The sequence below is a fragment of the Ictidomys tridecemlineatus genome, chromosome 6 (genome assembly GCF_052094955.1).
Source record: "Ictidomys tridecemlineatus isolate mIctTri1 chromosome 6, mIctTri1.hap1, whole genome shotgun sequence".
In the NCBI taxonomy this organism is placed as follows: domain Eukaryota; kingdom Metazoa; phylum Chordata; class Mammalia; order Rodentia; family Sciuridae; genus Ictidomys; species Ictidomys tridecemlineatus.
In genome coordinates, this window is record NC_135482.1 from 64,820,172 (window position 1) to 64,838,106 (window position 17,935).

The 17,935-nt window shown below is 50.7% G+C and overlaps 1 protein-coding gene across 1 annotated transcript in view; it reads left to right on the forward strand.

The window, feature by feature from the left end:
- Positions 1-5,741: 5,741 nt before the first annotated feature.
- Positions 5,742-17,935, forward strand: part of Faim2 (Fas apoptotic inhibitory molecule 2) — a 32,115-nt gene continuing 19,921 nt past the window's right edge. The window contains exons 1-5 of the mRNA XM_005324929.4: positions 5,742-5,901; positions 8,324-8,519; positions 11,661-11,764; positions 12,138-12,202; positions 12,581-12,634. Of these exons, the coding sequence (XP_005324986.1) occupies positions 5,887-5,901; positions 8,324-8,519; positions 11,661-11,764; positions 12,138-12,202; positions 12,581-12,634 (434 nt within the window). The 5' untranslated portion in view covers positions 5,742-5,886. The remainder of the gene's footprint in view (positions 5,902-8,323; positions 8,520-11,660; positions 11,765-12,137; positions 12,203-12,580; positions 12,635-17,935) is intronic.

Here is a 17,935-nt window from a genome sequence, read left to right on the forward strand (position 1 = left end):
TTAGGAGCCCAGGGATTGTCCTCCTATATTCAGCGAGAGCCTGCTTCAGCCTCAGCCCCTTGTCTAGCTCCCAGCAAAGCCCAGGCATGGGAGAGCAGAAAGAAAGGGGAGAGAGGGAACATGGTTTGCTGAGCAATCCCTGCAGCTGAATAGCTCAGGATGTTGACACCTGCCAAGGCCTGGGCATTGTGTCTTGTTTTGGAGACTGTATCTGGGGAGGTGCAAGGTGTCTTGGGGTGAGGGGGTGGGGGGCCAGGAATAGAAATCCCAGCAAAGAAGGGTTGTGCAACCAAGCTACAGTTGACTAGGAGAGGAGTGTCAATTTGGGGCTGTAGGGCTGCTGGGGGGGAAAGGAGGGAGGGAGGGTCCCTATGAGGGAAGGTCCCTGTGAATAACAGTGAAAAAGGGGGGATCTACAGAAGAATGACAGGCTTTGACATTTGTGGGGGGAAGGGCAGCCATGGGTTTAGCCAGGAGGATGGTCAGTCAGAATAGCCTGATGCCTGAGCTGGCCTGGCCTGCCCAACATCTTGTGGCCCACCCTGAGACACCTGCCCCCTGTGAAGAGCTGGGTTCTGCCCTGCCCCTGTCTCCCATCACTGGTCTCACTTGCTCTCTCTTCACCTAAAGGGGGTGGAGAACGTGCAAATTGTGCACGTGTGTGTGTGTGTACGCACATGTGTGCCTGGAGAGCTCTCTGCCTAGAGAGCCTGAGGTCTGAGAACCCCCAACTCCTTCCCTACCCCAATCTGCATGTGAGCATCAAAACCCCCATGTGCTGAGGGCCCCAGAGTTGGGGTCAAATGCTCTCTTCCCACCCTGGCCTTCAGCAGGTCATGTAACTTTGGGTTAGTCACTCAACTTCTTTGGCTTTGTGTTTCAACATCTGTAAAATGAGAAGTGTCCACACCTTCAGCCCCCTCCTCTTCCTGGCACTGCCATCAAACAGATCTAGCTGGCAACCAGAGCAGAACCAGGTGGGATGGGCTGCCACGGTGTGGGCCTGAATGAAGGAGAGAAGAAATGACTGGGGCTCTCGCCTGATCCGACACCTACCACCTCCTCATCCTCTAAGAAAGACCTGAAAATACACTTGGCCTTGGAATCTCTCCACTCTAGCCTGGTTGTTGAAGACAGTGAGGGGGACTGCAGAAGAAGAAAAGAATTCCCCTCTGCCTCCCTGGACCCAGTTGCTGCCCTGGGCTTGTTCTGCCCCTCCTTCTTGACCTCACTTTTTGAGGATGGCCAGGTTCAGCTACTGTCCATACACTAATAAGCCAGAGTTGGCTTCTCACTGCCTAATTCCATAAAAACCTAAGCTGAGCTCCAGAGCAAGACGGGTACAGCCTTCCCTGCAATATAGTGCATGGTGCCTCCTGGGGCTGTTCAGGAGGCCCAACCTGGACCTCTCTCCTGGCTCTAGGAGGCCCCTTCCAGCTGCCTGTGGACACTATCTATAGACACCCCCACAACTCAAACTCAGCCTGAACACAGCAGCTCCTCCTTCCTTTTAATAGTGTCACCAGTCTCCCAGGGCCTTGGCCTCCAAACTTTCATCCCTCTGACTCTCCTTTTGCTTTAGTTCCACACCCAGTTCTTCCCAAGTCCTGTTAATCCTGTCCCAAGCTTTTTGCTTCTTTTCATATTTCTGCCCACTGGTTCATTTTTTTTTTTTAATTATGAAAGATGCATAGAACATAGTTGCTTGACTCTGTCCTAAGTGCTTTAAAGATCCTACCTTCCTTAGCTCTCACGACCTTGGCATAGAGATGAGGAAACTGAATTACAGAAAAATTCAAGCATCTTGCCTAGGGCCAGGATTTGGGCCCAAGCAGACTACTCCAGAGCCTAGACTTTGAGCTTTCACACAAGAACTGTGAGAGAGTCTGAAGGCTTGTCCTGTACTTTTAACCTCTTCCTCTTTCAGCTTCTCACACATGACACTCACTGATGAAACCTTCTTCCTTTCCTATTTAAGAAAATGTTGGGGGCTGGGGATGTGGCTCAAGCGGCAGCGTGCTCACCTGGCATGTGTACGGCCCGGGTTCGATCCTCAGCACCACATACAAACAAAGATGTTGTGTCCGCCGAGAACTAGAAATCAAATATTTAAAAATTCTCTCTCTCTCTCTCTCTCTCTCTCTCTCTCTCTCTCTCTCTTTAAAAAAAATGCTGGATTGTGATTGTAGCTCAGTGGTAGAGCATTTGCCTACCTGTGTGAGGCGCAGGGTTTGATCCTTAGCATTACATAAAATAAATAAATAAATTATAAAGATTTTATGTCCATCTACACCTAAAATATTTTTTTTAAAAAAGAAAAATGTTTAACAACAAATATTATTACAATGCTTCATCTTTCTGAAGCATGTCTTTGAACATGTCATTACTCTGCTCAAAAAACCTTGAAACTCCTCAGACTTCCATAAATCATGCAAACAGAATGAAGTCCATCCCTGGGCTGGGGATTCAAGAATATGACCCCACGACCTCCCCAGATCCCCTGGGGACCCCTTCACCATTCCCAGCTCCCCTCAGGCACTCATTCCTCTAGCACCATTCTGCCTGTGCCTGTGCCCCTCCAAGCCCCCCAGGCCTGCCCACCCTTCCCAGAGTGGAGTGGGAACAGAGCCCAAGGGGATCCGCATCTGCCTTGAAATGGTAAGCATGTGATTTCCCCCCTTTAAACCACCAAAGCTCCTACCAGAGTATGTCACACAGAGATAGGCACAACAAACAGGATAAAGGAATGAACGTGTGGGTAACTGTGGAACTGAGTTGCCTGATGAGGGTGGAAAGTAATTATTTCATTAACTAACATTTGTGCAACCCTTAAGGTTAACACTAACAGTTCACGCCAAAAGCTTACTGTGTGCTGGCCACAGTGTTATTTAACAGTGTTATTGAACAGTGTTATTTAATTCCATGAATTCAGTTCCCCATTTTACAGATGGGGAATCTGAGGTTCAAAGAGGGGAACTCACTTGTCATACAGCTTCCAAGTGGGGGAGGTAGGATCTACTTCTGTGAGCCATGCTGTGACCATCCTGCCTAACTGCGTCTAGATGCCAGAGGAGTGTCACACGATGTTCCAGCTTTTCAGTGTCTCTTGCACTGACAACATAAAAATGTCTGAGGAATAAAGGATTTTGTTTAAAGAACTTATTCATCCTGATATTCATTAATTTACTACATTCATTGGCAGGACACTGTGGTGCATGCTTGTAATCCCAGCAACTCAGGAGGCTGAGGCATGAGGATTGAAAGTTCCAGGCCAACCTCAGCAATTTAGCGAGACCCTGAGCAACTGAGTGAGTCCCTGTCTCAAAATAAAAGGGACTGGAGATATAGTTCCATGGTAGAGCACCTATGGGTTCAATCTCCAAGTACTGCAAAACAAAACAAAATTTAAAAAGCCTCAACCACATCCAAGTTTTAACCCAAGTGTAAACAGTGTAGCTGTTTTAACCTGGAAGTGTAGAACAATGACAAGTTCTAATCTCCAGTAGCTGATATTCTGGTAGGAGATGCACAGAGTGTATGAGAGAAAAAGGAAACAAAAAATAAAAGTCAGGAGTAACAATTGCTATGGGAAAAACACAGGAGGTTAGGAAAAAGCAACAATCCAATGTTCTAGGTGGGGTATGCAGGTGGCACTTCTACTGTGCACAAGAAGACCTCCACGTGAAAGCAATGTCTGAGCAGAGCAGCGGGCCCAGGCTTACATGCTGTGACAAATCGGTTATGGAATGGAAGGTGAAGAGAGAAAAGTGGTAGAATAAAGACTTCCCTAATTTCCCTTACACAGAGGGTCCTCTTTTTCTATGGTCTTTAGAGGGGAGGTCTAGCTGTGAGGAAGGATCCATGCATCATTCCTAGTTAAGAATTGCTTGGCCCAGGCAAGGAGCAGTCAAGAGGCCCATGCAACTGGAGCACAGTGAGTGGAAAGACAAGGAATAGGTAGATTTGCAAACATGCAAACACTGAGGCCTACATAAATTTAGGTTCTGCGCAATGCCACATGTCTGGGATATATTAATAGCTACAATTTATTGAGTGTGTTCCACACACCTGGCACTGTACTCAGTCCTGCCAACACAAAAACTGCAGGATCCTTAGAGTCTAATGGGGAGACAGACAAAGATTTCCATAGTGCCATGTGGTAGGTGCTACATCAGGCTGCTCTGAAACTACAAAACTGGAGCATCTAGCCTGGACTCCAGAGCAAAGAAGTTTCCTGAGGAGGTGGCACTTGAACCATCAAGTAAGAGAAGGAAACACCTCTGGAACACAGATGTGGCGAAAGAAGGCAGGTCAGACCTGGCCTGGCTAGGGAGCAACTCAAACAGCAGTGCTGGACCTAGGGATAGCTTGCTGGAGGAGGGGCTTGAGTGTGTGGGACTGTAAGTGCATCTGAAAGTGGGGGCCAAGGCTTACACATGCATGTGACAAATTGGTTATGGAATGGAGGATGAAGAGAGAAAAGTGGTAGAATAAAGACTTCCCTAATTTCCCTCACACAGAGGGTCCTCTTTCTCTATGGTCTTTAGAGGGGAGGTCTAGCTGGGAGATGACAGGAGATCAGAAAGTAAGTCGGCACCCCACTATATCTTGGTTTCTCACCCCATCTAGAAGGTTCAGACCCTTCTTTTAGTCTTCTCTGAGTCCTCACCCGAGGGCAGCCCAAGGCATGGGTAGGAGATTTCTCAGTAAATAAAAGGTTACCTACCAGCAGCACTTCCTGGTCTTCAATATGTTGCCCTGACCTATGTGTCTTACAGTCAAATTAGGAGGACAGAGCTCTTTTCCACCCTCTTTTCATAGGTGATGCTGCAGCTCAGAGAGGTCAAGGGCTTGCCAAGGTTAGACAACCAGTGGGTGACTAAATTGGAACTCCAGCCCAACTCTTGAGATTGCAAACCTCACAGTGGCACTGCAGCAACTGCAGCAAATGGGACCTGGTGATGACTGAGTCCCAAGGACAAGGCTGGAGAAGGGGGTGGATTGGGCTCTGGAGCGGGTATAGGATGGAGACTGGGTGATGGGGGCTGAGCAGAGGCAGGAAGACAGGGGAGGCTTTGAGATAGAACTAGCAGTGTCTCCAGAAAGACCTGATTAAATGTCCTAACAGCATTGAAAAGACAGACGTTGCATCCTCCCAACCACTTCTCTGGGAGACAAGGGAGGCAGGGGCCTATCCTATTTCTCCCACCTTACAGGTGAGAAAACCAAAGCAAGGAGAGGTGGCTACATGGTTTGCCCAAGGGCCATAGGAATTTGGAGCCCAGAGGCCCTGTTAGAAGCAGGCAGAGTGCACAAGACATCCAGGATTTCCCCCCTCTACCCTGGATGATGAAACAGATGATGGAGATAGAAATCAGGGCCGTGATCACACAGGGAGAGGGAACAAGGCAGGAGCCTGGCTGGAGCCTAATTGCGGCATTGATGGTGGAGAGATGAGGCCCTGACACAGCTCTGGCTAAGGGCAGGCGGCAGGCGGCATCAGCTGGTCGGGTGTCACGGAGTCCCCGCGCCTCCTCCCTTCCCCGCGGACCCATCCACTTGGGCTTCTCCGCAGCACCGAGCTCCCTAATCCCGGGGGAAGGGGGAAGGTACTGAGGAGGGGAGGAGGAGGGGAGCGGAGGAGGGGGCGGCAAGCACCTCCTCCCTGAGCTCTCGAATCCGCAGCGTCCTCCGCAGCATCCTCCCAGGCCCGCCCCCCTGCCCCCAGTCCCCCCCCCCCTCGCGGATGGTACGCTCCGGTCCTCTTGGCCCGGCTGCAGTGGATGTTGCTAGAATCCACGCGGAGGAAGGAAGAGACGCAGGCAGGCTGCGGTGACCCAAGCGGCCGCCCCTGCCTCAGAGACCCCTTCCCCGAGAGACGGCACCATGACCCAGGGAAAGGTACCGGCATCTCCCCCGACCTGTACCATCCTCTATCCACCGGGCTCCCTGTCTCCCTGTCTCCCTGTCATTCTGAGTAAGCTCCCTTGGACCACTTTAAGCAGCTTTCCCTTGGCTCCAGGGCAAAGGTCCTCTGTGATCCTTGCTGAAGTCAGAGAACCAAAAAGCCCATCTCTAGAAATGGGTTGGCACCTCTCTGGACCCCTGGGCTCTCGTCCCTTCCCATCTCTTCCACCCCATACTTTGGTATCCCAAGACTTTACAAGGCCATGGCCTCCATAACCAGCCAGCCTGGGTGTGCAGCATAACTGTATCTATGTGCGTGTGTATTTGTATGCTAGGATGAACCTTGAGGGATAATATAATGCTTGTGGGCATCCCTCCACTTGCAGACCCAACCACTTTATAGTCATCTTTCACATCCTCAAAGAATCCTTCTCCCCACCATCACCCCTAACTCCCTGTCATTACTCCACATCTGGTTATCTGGATATCTGGATATTTGGATAAGTACATTATGGTTGGGGGTTACTATGGAAACCCTGCATCAGGATGCTCTGGTTTTTGTTTTTGTTTTGGCCAGGCATGAGACTGATAAAAATATATTCTTATTTTCTAGTTTTAGGCCTGAATTGTGGGGGAGGGCTGGGCAGAGACTTGGCTGGCCCAGTAGGGTTATGTAACATCAACAGCCTGTGGAATTATACAACCATTAGGGCCTAGGGCAAAGGGGGAGGGTCCTCCAGTCTGCTGTTTGGAGGGCTAAGGATTGGGCAGAGAAAACAGAAGGCCCTCCCCCACTCCCCTCCCCCTTCTTAGCTTTGAGATGAGCTTCTGAGCCAATGGCATCCCTCCCTGGGCCCTCAGATCCTCCTCTCCCTGTTTTTAGGTTCTTTGGGCCTCAAAATGATATCACTAGGTGGTACCACCTCCTGCCATTGGCCGGACATCACTTGGGAATGCCATATGTGTGTGTGTGTATTCTGGGGAGTGAGTGTCAAAGTGGAGCTGAGATAGGTTTTCCCAAGCTCGACCCCTGAGGTCTGCATGATGAAGGGATCTGGGAGGGGGAGAAATGCAGTCTCACAGGCCTGGGTTCCTGGATCCTTCTCCAGGGGCCTGGGGACATTGAGCCTTCACTTCTTTTCCCCAACTCGCCCCCCCACCAGTCTCTCTGCAGGTAGTATTTTCTGTCTTATGGTGAACTTGCTTCCTCCTGCCTCCTCAATCCCTTGCCTCAGTTCACCCACTGGGATAGACAAGACTCCTCCAGTCCAGTAGTCCTTTGAGCTAGCTAGGAACCAGGAGTCTTCTGGTGTTGGCCCATCTCTGGGCCAGACAACCTGCTCAGGAGCCCTGCGGTCTTCCCTAGGACCTATCAACTTCAGCTTAGGTCAACTTGGAATCAGACCTAAATGCCACCTTCTGAGTCTGGTCTCTTTGTGGCTCTTGTTTTCACATCACCTCCTCCACACCAATCTTTCCTTCTCTGGCCACATCACTGAGACCCTCACAGCTCATAGCCTCCCAACAAAGCTAAATGTGGGCATGATGGGGCTGGGACATATCTAAGAATAAAGAGATTTGAGTTCTCAACTTGCCATGGGCACATTTTCCCTGGGGCCTCCTTCCCTCATCGTTAAGTGAAGGAAGGGGCTAAACTAGATGTCTTTTGAGGTCCCCTCCAGCAGTGGCATTCTGAAATTCTGTCTGTTTGGAGGAGAAGCCGAGGTTCCCATAGGATGAGGCCAGAACAGGGCCCCGACCAGGGGCTCATGTCCTCCCTTACCCGGCCCTCTCCATCCTCTTTTCTCTTTCCTCCCTTTCTTTTTCCCTTCTTGTGCCCTTCTCTCCCCTGCCCCCATTCTCCTCGTGTCATTTCTAGCCCAGCAGAAAGAGACCAGTCCCAGTTTGTGGGACTTAGGCCCTGTGCCCTAGCAGGCCATGTGTGGCCCTGTGCCCGTGGATGAATCACTCCTCTGTGATCTTCAGTTCCTTGATTTTAAAACGGGGATCAAAATACAAACAGCAAGGCAGCAGGGAGATGAAATGAGAGAATCTTTCATCCAGTAATGTTTTTGAGTGCCTACTATGGGCCAGGCCCTTCTGTGGACCCCAGGGAAACAGTGGGACCACAGAGACCCAGGCCCTGCTCCCCAGGGACAGTGACCACCAAAGCTGGACACTGCTAAGAATTTTCCCCTTTCTGAGTTCTTAGCAGGACTCCATGGTCCACCCATGGCTAGCCCCCATTCTCTTGGAGCTCAGTTCTTCCATCGATAAAATGGGGAGATTTTTGTCTACACACTGTCCTTCCTAGTACAGGTGAAAGCACCCAGGGAAGTTCCAGGAATTGGGATGATAAGGAGGGGTTCGAAGGCTCTCTTTCCCTGGTGACTGTCTTTCTGTCTCCACTTCACAGCTCTCCGTGGCTAACAAGGCCCCTGGGACCGAGGGGCAGCAGCAGGCGAATGGTGAGAAAAAGGAGGCTCCAGCAGTACCCTCGGCCCCACCCTCCTATGAGGAGGCCACCTCTGGGGAGGGGCTGAAGGCAGGAGCCTTCCCCCCAGCCCCCACGGCTGTGCCTCTCCATCCCAGCTGGGCCTTTGTGGACCCCAGTAAGTCACTCAGCTCCTGGAAGATGGAGCATGTGGGGAGCAGTGGGCCCACAAGGAAAACCTGGGTGGGAAGAAGTTGCCCAAATGCCAGATGCATTGTGTGGTTGTTGTATGCAGTTGCACTATCAAAGACTTTGAAGGGCTATGGCTGTGGCTCAGTGGCTGTGGCTGGGTGGCAGAGTGCTTGCCTAGCATGTGTTCAATCCTTAGCACCACATAAATAAACAAATACAATAAAGGAATTGTCCATCTACAACTACAAAATTAAAAAAAAAAAAGACTTAGAATTTGGAGGACTATTCTAAGGGTAGATGGAAGAGGACTCCATGAAAAGGGAGAGGTGATGTCTGTAGTCAGGGTGCTCTCTGACAGGGAAAAGGGGATTTTTTTTCAAGTCATCAGGCTAGAACAAGCAGAACAGACTGATGGAGGGCAAAAGCCAGGATGTGGTCTAGAAAAGCCTTCCTAGAAGAAAGAGATGAAGCAAGGGATTGGGCATGACCTTAGCTGGATCTGGTTCCCTGTGAGTGGGGGTACAACATTTACACATCGATGGATCTGAAACCCTAGCAGGGAAGGTCCCCATGGAGACCCCATGGTTTGGGGGAGTTAGGGGCCTGGGGATCCACCTCATCAAGTACTTTCATTGTCTCCCTTCCCTTCCCCTAGCCAGACCAGACTGGGCACGACTCACAGCCACACCTAAGGCCAGTGCCAGCTTCTTCTGACCAAGGTTCCCTGAAGGAGTTTCATCTCGGGGCTGGGAATAGGCAGCTTCCCACAGGCTGTAAGGAAGAGCCCCTCAAATACTCCTCAACCCCTTCTGCGTCCTCCCGTAGCCTCCCCTCCCCCATTTTGCCATCCCCACCTCCACCATCTGCAGAATTCTAGAAGGGACCCCAGGGACAATGCTCCAGACAGAGCCCCTGTTTACAGGAAGTGGCCACCATAGTCTACGGCTCCCACTACCAACCTCCTGGACCTGGAACCCAGATGACTCGTGGTTCACACCACTGGAAGGCCAAAGGTCTGGTGTTTGTGGGCGCCCTTTCCTCTGCCCCTGACACCCACAGACTTGCTTTCCCTCTCCTTTTCTCCCTGGCCATTTGGGTTGGCAAAGAAAATAGGCAGAATGTGAAGGAGGAGTGAAAGATAAGAGGGAGGCCCCAGGTTAGGTTTAGGTTTACAGTGGACCTGCCCCTCTGCCTCTTCTTCATTTCTCATGTTTTGGTTGCTAGAGTGAGCTGCTTTACCATATATATATATTTTTTTTTTCAGTTGTAGATGGACACAATTTCTTTCTTTCTTTCCTTTCTTTCCTTTCTTTCTTTCTTTCCTTTCCTTCCTTCCTTCCTTCCTTCCTTCCTTCCTTCCTTCCTTCCTTCCTTTCTTTCTTTCTTTTTCTCTGGGATTGAACTCGGGTGCTCAACCACCGAGCCACATCCCCAGCCCTGTTTTGTATTTTATTTAGAAACAGGATCTCACTGAGTTGCTTAGTGCCTCACTTTTTGCTGAGGCTGGCTTTGAACTTGTGTCCTCCTGCCTCAGCCTCCCTAGCCACTGGGATTACAGGTGTGCGCCACCATACCCAGCTTTTTAAAATTTATTTTCATGTGGTGTGAGGATTGAACCCAGTGCCTCACATGTGCTAGGCAAGCACTCTACCACTGAGCTACAACCCCAGCCCCTGGGCTGCTTTACTTTAAGAAATGTGTTCCAAGGAACAATCCATTCAGGAAGAGCACTCCTTTCAATTAGCGTGTGATACACATTTCCTAGGTGTATGCCAGGCAATGTCTGGCTCTGAGCTCATTTCAGAGGATACAGGAGACTGTGCAAGGAAATGATGACTACCACCCAGGAGCACAGATTGAGTGAGAGAGGCCTGGGCAGCTCATCTAACCCGTCTGCTGGGCACGGAAGCCTTCCTAGCGGAAGGGGTATCCACACTGAGTCCTGAAAGATGCCATGAGTTAGCCGAGGGAAGGGTAGAAAAATAAGTGTTTGAGGCAGAAAGAATAGAATGTGCATAGGTCCACAGGCAGGCCAGCATGTGACTGAAAAAAATGTACTCAGGCCAAGAAAAGTGGGAGGGAGGGATGTGTAGGGGAGCTTGGAGGACCCTGCTCCTGAAGGGGATTGGAGTCTTTGTTAAGGAACTTGAACTTGAGTGATGGGCTGTGGGGAGCCATTGAAGAGCTTAAAGCAAGGCCATATCAATTTTAAAGGACCAAGAAAGAGGTTATTGTTGCAGGGGGCAGTGAGGGAGAGATTATGGAGACCTGGTGGGGCCAATGGAGGAAAACAGAGTGGACACATATGAAGACTTGGGAATGGCCCTGAGGAAGGACAGGGTATTGTAGTCCCCATATGAAGTACAGAGGACATAGGGTTTAATTTTTATCTTATTTGATCCACATAAAATGAGTATCACCAACCCATAGCAGAAAATACTCAGAAAAAGCTGGTGACTTGCTCAAGGTCACACAGCTAGTCAGTCCTAGAAAATGAATCTGCCTGTAGGTCTGTTTGATCACAGAGTACATGCTCTTCCCAAAATCTGAGTTCTGGGACCAAGCCCTGAACCTTTATCCTCACTTGACCTCCCACTTCTTGCCCTTGTCCTGGCTTTATTTCCCCTCCAGGATCCCACCCGGTTCTGATTTCTGGAACACCAGAAAGTCTGACCCATCAAACCACCAGTCCCCAGAGCCCATTCCAAGGGCCTCAGAGGAATCCAGGGTCAGAATCTTTGACCCTGGGATGTGCTGAGTGGCTTGGAGAATGGCTATCCTTTTCTGATCCTTGACCACAAGAAGCCAGGGTACCCAGGGAGGAGGATGGGGACACAAGACAGAAGGGACACTTGTGTGTGGCAGAGCTCAGCCCCCAGAGCCCCAACCAGGCTAAGTAGAGGGAAAGGGAGGAGAGATGACAATTCATTTCCAGGACCCAGAACAGGAAAGTTAAGAAGTGACCAGGGAGAGAGATCTAGGTGTGGGCTGGAGTGGGGTGTTTGATAATGGAGCAGGAGAAAAAGACTTTGCTGAGTCCAGAGAGCCATCTTGACCGAGCAGATGGCCATTAGGGACAGTGTTTTTGTGTACAGGAACCCTCATGACCCTCCACTTGCCCACACAGGCAACAGCTCCAGCTATGAAGGTGGTTATCCCTCGGGGCACCATGAGCTCTTCACCATCTACAGTTGGGATGACCAGAAAGTTAGGCGGGTCTTCATCAGAAAGGTAAGCGCCTTTCTCTGGCTCTCCAGAATTGGAGGCTTGCCTCTCAAAGTCCCTTGGCCTAACCTCTGCCTGCAGAAGCCACCTTCCCCCCTTTCTTGTGATTCCAGCTGACAGACATCCCTATTAGGAAGAGCTTTTTAGTTTCACCCAGGCCCCTGCTGCTCCCACCTCTGGGTTCCATGGTTGTTTTCCACTTGTCCTGGGTCTTTCCCAGTGATACCTAAGAAGGAGGATGGAGTGCCCAGGAAGTGGGTCTGGAGATTCAAATGAGTCCCTGAGAGTCTGGGATCTCCCTGAGCCTTGCTGGAAGCCTGAGCCTGCCTGGCCCCAAACAGGGATCCTCAAACTGAGAAGAACCCCATTTATTCCCCAGGTCTACACCATCCTTCTGATTCAGTTGCTGGTGACCTTGGGAGTCGTGGCTCTCTTTACCTTTTGGTGAGTTGACAGTGTGAACTGGCACCGTCCAGGGTGGTCATGGCTAATCCTGGGGCAGGGGAATTCCCAATCAGACCTCATTTGGAATGTTCACCAAGAGAGATTTGGGGGGACACCTGGGGAGTCCTCTATCCAGAGAGACTTTCTGCTCTCTAGGCCTGCAGGTGTCTAAGAGGCAGTCTTTCTTACAGATCCACCAGCTAAAAACCCAGGAACCCCTGGTCCCAGCTTGGGCCTGGGCTGTAACTCCCTGAGTCTCCGGGGGCTGCATCCCTCCTTCTTCCTCCTTTTGGAGTCTTGTGAACTCTATGTGACAGGTGCAAATGCTGAACCAGAAATAGAGACCTATGGTAAATTGTGATCTTCTCTTCTTTGCAGTGACCCTGTTAAGGATTATGTCCAGGCCAACCCAGGATGGTACTGGGCTTCCTAGTGAGTATACCCCACCCCAGAAGCCCCCTCCCAGAGAAGATCCAATGGCAATAGGAGGGAATCTCTGTGTCTCTGTTGACAGATCCAAGCACATGACTTCCCCATACCCCATGGAGACTGTCCTCCCAGATCCCTCTGCCTTACCCCATTCTGTTGGCTGCAACACATGACCAGAAGGACTTTTCTGGAGTATTGAGGCCTGAACAGGGCAGACAGAAGATGCGGTTAGATTCTGGTACCTACATAACTTGGAAAGGGTGGGGCTTGGGTCATGGCTGGAGAGACCCCGTGCCTTGGCCCTACAGAGGAGGGGGAACACCTTGACCCACACTAATGATAATGTTGCTATTCTTATTAGCATTGCTATTATTAATGCTTACGAAATTATTAATCATAATAGCTACCACTTAAAGAGTGCCTAATAAGGGCTGGGCATTCTTCTGTGTGCTTTATGTACAGTATTGCATTTGATCCTTGAATCTACTGGGCATGATTACCTCAGAAAACGAAGGCTCAGAGGGCTTGAGTAATTTGCCCAAGGTCACACAACTAGTCAGTGATGATTGGAATACAAACCCAAGATTCAGGTTAAAACTTGTGACCTTTATCCTTCTGTTTGGCAGTCTCTCTTTAACCCTCAAGTCACCTGGCTCATGCTAGTCCTATAATCTTTTAAAGAACATAGCTGGTAGCTTGGGAGAAGAGGTGTGAAGTTTTAGGTGATTCTGACCCTCCTTTCTGAGTAATTAAGGAGTAATTTTGGATAATTCCAGGCCAGAACCACTCTAGGACTCAGGGAAGAGCTGCTCTTTCCATAGGCTTTCTGAGTGCCCAGCCCTGTACCAAGGCTACCAGGGACGAGGCTTCTGCAGTGAAAGACAATGGTTTGATGAAGGAGAGACTGGACTGGCAAAGGGCTGAAAGGATTTCTCAGAGAGTCATGGGGCCCTAGGGGTCAAAGCTGTGATCACCCGACTAAGGAAGTTGCACACTGTGGCTGTCCCAGGGCAGTTCCTGGATAGGGATCTGGTGGGGAGGTTAACCCAAAGCCCCCTGGACCACCTTGAGCCCAGAGCAGTCTCAGAGTTGGACCTAGAGTTGGCACAAACTGGCCAAAGACTGGCAGTAAAGAGACTCTTACTGGCCTCGGGCTTCTTGAAGAAGCTGGGCAACCTCTTTAAAGTTGTGGGTCCAGGGGAAGAGATTTTCATACTTAAAGCCTGTCCTAGGTCACAGGAGAAGAGGCCCTGTCTGCAGAGCAAGCAGGGAAGCATGTGTCTTTGGAGAGGAGAGGCATTATTTGGTAAAGCTAATGAGGCCCCAGGGACTGCAACCCCAGCCAGCCCACACAGCAGGTTGGCATGGATCCCAACACATAGTCACCACTGCCTAGTAGCCTCAGCCCCCCTGAGAACTCGGGAATGGAGTCCTTAGGTCCCTGGGCCTTCTGTGAGAGGGTCTCCAGGACCCCATGCCCTGAGCACCTGGCAAGAGGACAGCCTCAGGAAGTGGGGCAGAGTCCACGCCATGGTGTGTGTGTGTGTGTGTGTGTGTGTGGAGGATGGGGATCAGGGGAAGAGAGGTCAGGAGAATCTGGCCTCTGAGTGATGAGATTTAGAGTCCCTCCTCCTCACCATCTTCAGGCCTGGAGGGGGGTGGTACGGATAGAAAGAAATCAGAAGTGGGCGTGGGCTATGTGCTTTTCATGGGGTGTCACAAAGCATGAAAGGTACTTAGGAGTTTCAACTGTCCTTTCCTCCAGAAAGCCCACCTGGGGTTCTGCCCTGCCCCTTCCTCACCCTCAACCCTTCTAATCCTGTGCCTGAGTCTGTTTCCTGATTCCAGAGGGTCTCACTTCCTCCAACACACCAAATGCTTTGAGGGCTCCATCACTGTCTCTTCCTTGTAGAGGAGAGTAATATCAGTGAGAACAAAACAGCTCTTTTTCTGTGCATGAGTACATATAATTTTCATTCATCCTTCCAGTAAGACTATCAGGTGGGTACTATTATTATCCTCATCCTACAGATGAGAAAATTGGAGTGGAGAGATCATTGCTTCCCAAGCAGCACAGCCAGGATAGAATCCCACACTTACCCTTTCTGCTGTGCTGCCTACAACACTGGATTCTAGAGCAGGACAAGTCGGGAGGGGCACTAGGTTTGGCTGGCCTTCATCTGAGCTTCACTCCCTGTCGTTGAAACTGTAAACAGACTATCCCAGGCCCTGGGGCTCAGGCTCTGAAGTACAAATCAGCTGTTCTCTCTGCCTTCTCTAACTCATTCTCTGCCCCCTGGGACTCCAGCCTTGGCTTTCTCAAGGTCCCAGGTTCCCCTTCGTGGGTTCTCGCCTTATTGTCTGATTGCTCCCTCTGAGCCATGGTGTCTGCAGCACAGCTGAGAAGGAAGACTTGAGGCTAGAGCTGGGGTGGAGGTGGGCCGTCCTGTCTGTCTGTCTATCCGTCAGCCAGCTTCTAATTGTAATAATAGCAGCTCCAGTGGAGGAGGAGTTCGAACTCTACGCCAAACCCTGTACGAGTGCTTCACCTGCATTCTCTCTTCGGGCTTCCCAGCAGCCTCCTGTTTTACGAAGGAGGGAACTGGGACTTAGCCATCAAGTAGCTCATCCAAGATACAGTGGTAGTGGCACATGAATGCCGAGTTGGACTCCAGAGCTGCACCATAGTCCTGGTCTCGGGTCCCTCTGCCCTTCCTTCTGACGTCTTGTCATGAGAGTTGAGGAGTAGGGATCAGAGAGAAAAGGAGACTGGACCCTTGCCCTCAGGGAGCTTCTAGTCTGGCCAGGAGCAGGACTTACCAAGGACACACGTAGACAAGGGTACTATTATCATTGTTGAGGTGACTGGCTAATGACTCAAGTGAGAGCAAAAGAGAGCAGAGGCCGGAATGTTTCTCAACTGGGGCAGGATGGGTGCTGCTGTACCACATGGGCAGGGTGTTCAGCAGGTCTGGCACCAACTACCAGCAGAACCCCCCCGACAATTGCTGTGACCATAGCTGCACATTATTCAACAACCACTAAAGAATAGAAAAGGGTCAAGATGGAGGGATTTTGTTCACCAAATTCAATATGGCATGTCTTGACCCCTGCATTGCCTGTTTTTTATTTTTGCATTGCATTCAGAAATACTTAAAGAGCTCCTATCAAGTGCAAGGCCCTGGGTTAGACGGTGGGAGTGCAAAATGAATAAGTTGCAGGCTGGCCCCTGGATGCTCCATCTGCTTGGGGAGTCTGATGAGCTGGCCTATGAGGTGTGGGGGTACAGGCTTCAGCTGAGGTACACCCATGAGGCACAGAGGAAACCCCTCTGGAGGAGGAAGCCTCAGGTGTCCTTGCCAGTACTTTACAGCAGGAACAGTGTGGTGAGCACGTTTCCAGCGTGCAGAGCAGGTTGTGAGGAAGAGGGTGGAGTAGAGGGCCGAGTGAGGTGAGAGCAGGGCTGGAGAGGTGGGTGGGGAGGACCAATATCCTTATTGCCAGGCCTTCGGGAATTTTATAGAGAGAAGTCACATGATCGGGTCTATCGGTAGGTTGGAAGGTGGAAGCCAAGGCAGGAGGCAGGAGGACCAGACGGACTGCCATATAGATCAGGCCAGAGAGCGAAGAGAAAGAGGTGGCCCAACCTCAAAGGGTGGTGGTGGGGATGGAGGGAAGAGCGCAGATTTGAGAGCTGCCAGAGTAGGAGGATAAACAGATCCAGGTGATTAATTGGGAGTGGCAGAGTGAGAGTCAAGGATGATGCCGGAGGCCTCTGGGTAGATGGCTTGGCGGGTACATGGCGTCCTCTGTAGCAGGGATACAGGAGAAGAAACAGAGAGGATGGAAAGATCAGCTCTACCCTGTTGAGTCTGACACATTTCTGAAAAACTATGTCTGCCTAATTGGTAGCTGGATGTTTCAGACTGGAGTTGAGAAAGAAAATGTAGTTCTGAAATATGGGGGTGCAAGTCCTGTAGGTTAGGAAGCCCGCCTAGGGAGAGTATGAAGGGAGCAGAGTCTGTGTTGAAGGAATCAAGCACATTCAGAGACTCCCTGAAGGTGACTGAGAAGGAGTGGCCAGTGAGGGAGGAGGGAACCCAAAAGTGTGTCATTGTAGAACCAGAGAAACAATAGGAGTGATCAGACATAAGAGGTTAGGTAAGGACAGACAAGTGTCTTGGACTCAACAAGGTCACCCTGATGTAGCACAGCCATCTCTCATTGAGTAGGGTTGAGATGGGGCTTGCTGAGTTGGGGACACGAGAAGAGAATGAGTGGAAACCCTGTTTTTTTAGAAGCTGGGCTATGAGGCAGTTGGAATGGCTGTAACTTAGAGATGGGAAGACAGGAGATAAAGATGGAGAATACCTGAGAAGGTTTGTGTGGAAGGAGAGGTGCCAGCAGGAAGATTAAAGTGAGGGAGACCGGGCCTTTGAGGGGGCGGACCCCAGAGACCAAGCCAGGGGAGATTGGCCTGGGATGGGAGGAGACACAGGAGGACCCATAGCGTGAGGTTGGCAGGTGGCAGGCAGGAAGCCAAGGGAGCCCCACCTTATTATCTTAGATCTTTCTGGAACACAACAGGTAGACTATGCTGGAGAGTGGGGCGGTCTGGGAGGTTTGGGAAGGAGGAGGAAGTCTGGAATTGCTGCTGTGGAGGGTGGGTGAGAGAACTGAGGAAAGGGCGGAGAAGGGACGGCAATGCCGAGCTGAAGCCTCGTGGCAGGTGGAGACCGTGCGCTGGTGGTGGCACTAACCCCGTTCTTGGGTCCTCATCTCCCCGCTCCTGGACGGGCCTTTGCCTTCACTGTTCCCCGCCAAAATGCTGAGCTCACAGCCTGGTAAGGCAGAGCAACAATAAAGTAACTGACAAGAGCGTTACAGGCCATGATGGGCTGAAAGAAGCAGTGTGGGATGGTGGATGTAAGTGATCTCCCTGGAGCCAGAGTCTGGGCTCCAATCCTGCTTCTGCAAGAGGGTATGTGTGACAGTCAAGTCACCTGACCTCACTGTGCCTCAGCTTTAAAGTGAAGAACACATCTCAAAAGAAAAGATGCAAGGATCACATCACTTAATATCTGTAAAGCTGTTTAAAAACTCTGCCTACCACATCAAAAATACTGCACATGAACTTTTAAAGTAACAAGGTGAGGGCTGGGGATGTGGCTCAAGCGGTAGCGCGCTCGCCTAGCGTGCGTGCGTGCGTGCGGCCCGGGTTCGATCCTCAGCACCACATACAAACGAAGATGTTGTGTCCGCTGAGAACTAAGAAAAAATAAATAAATGTTAAAATTCTCTCTC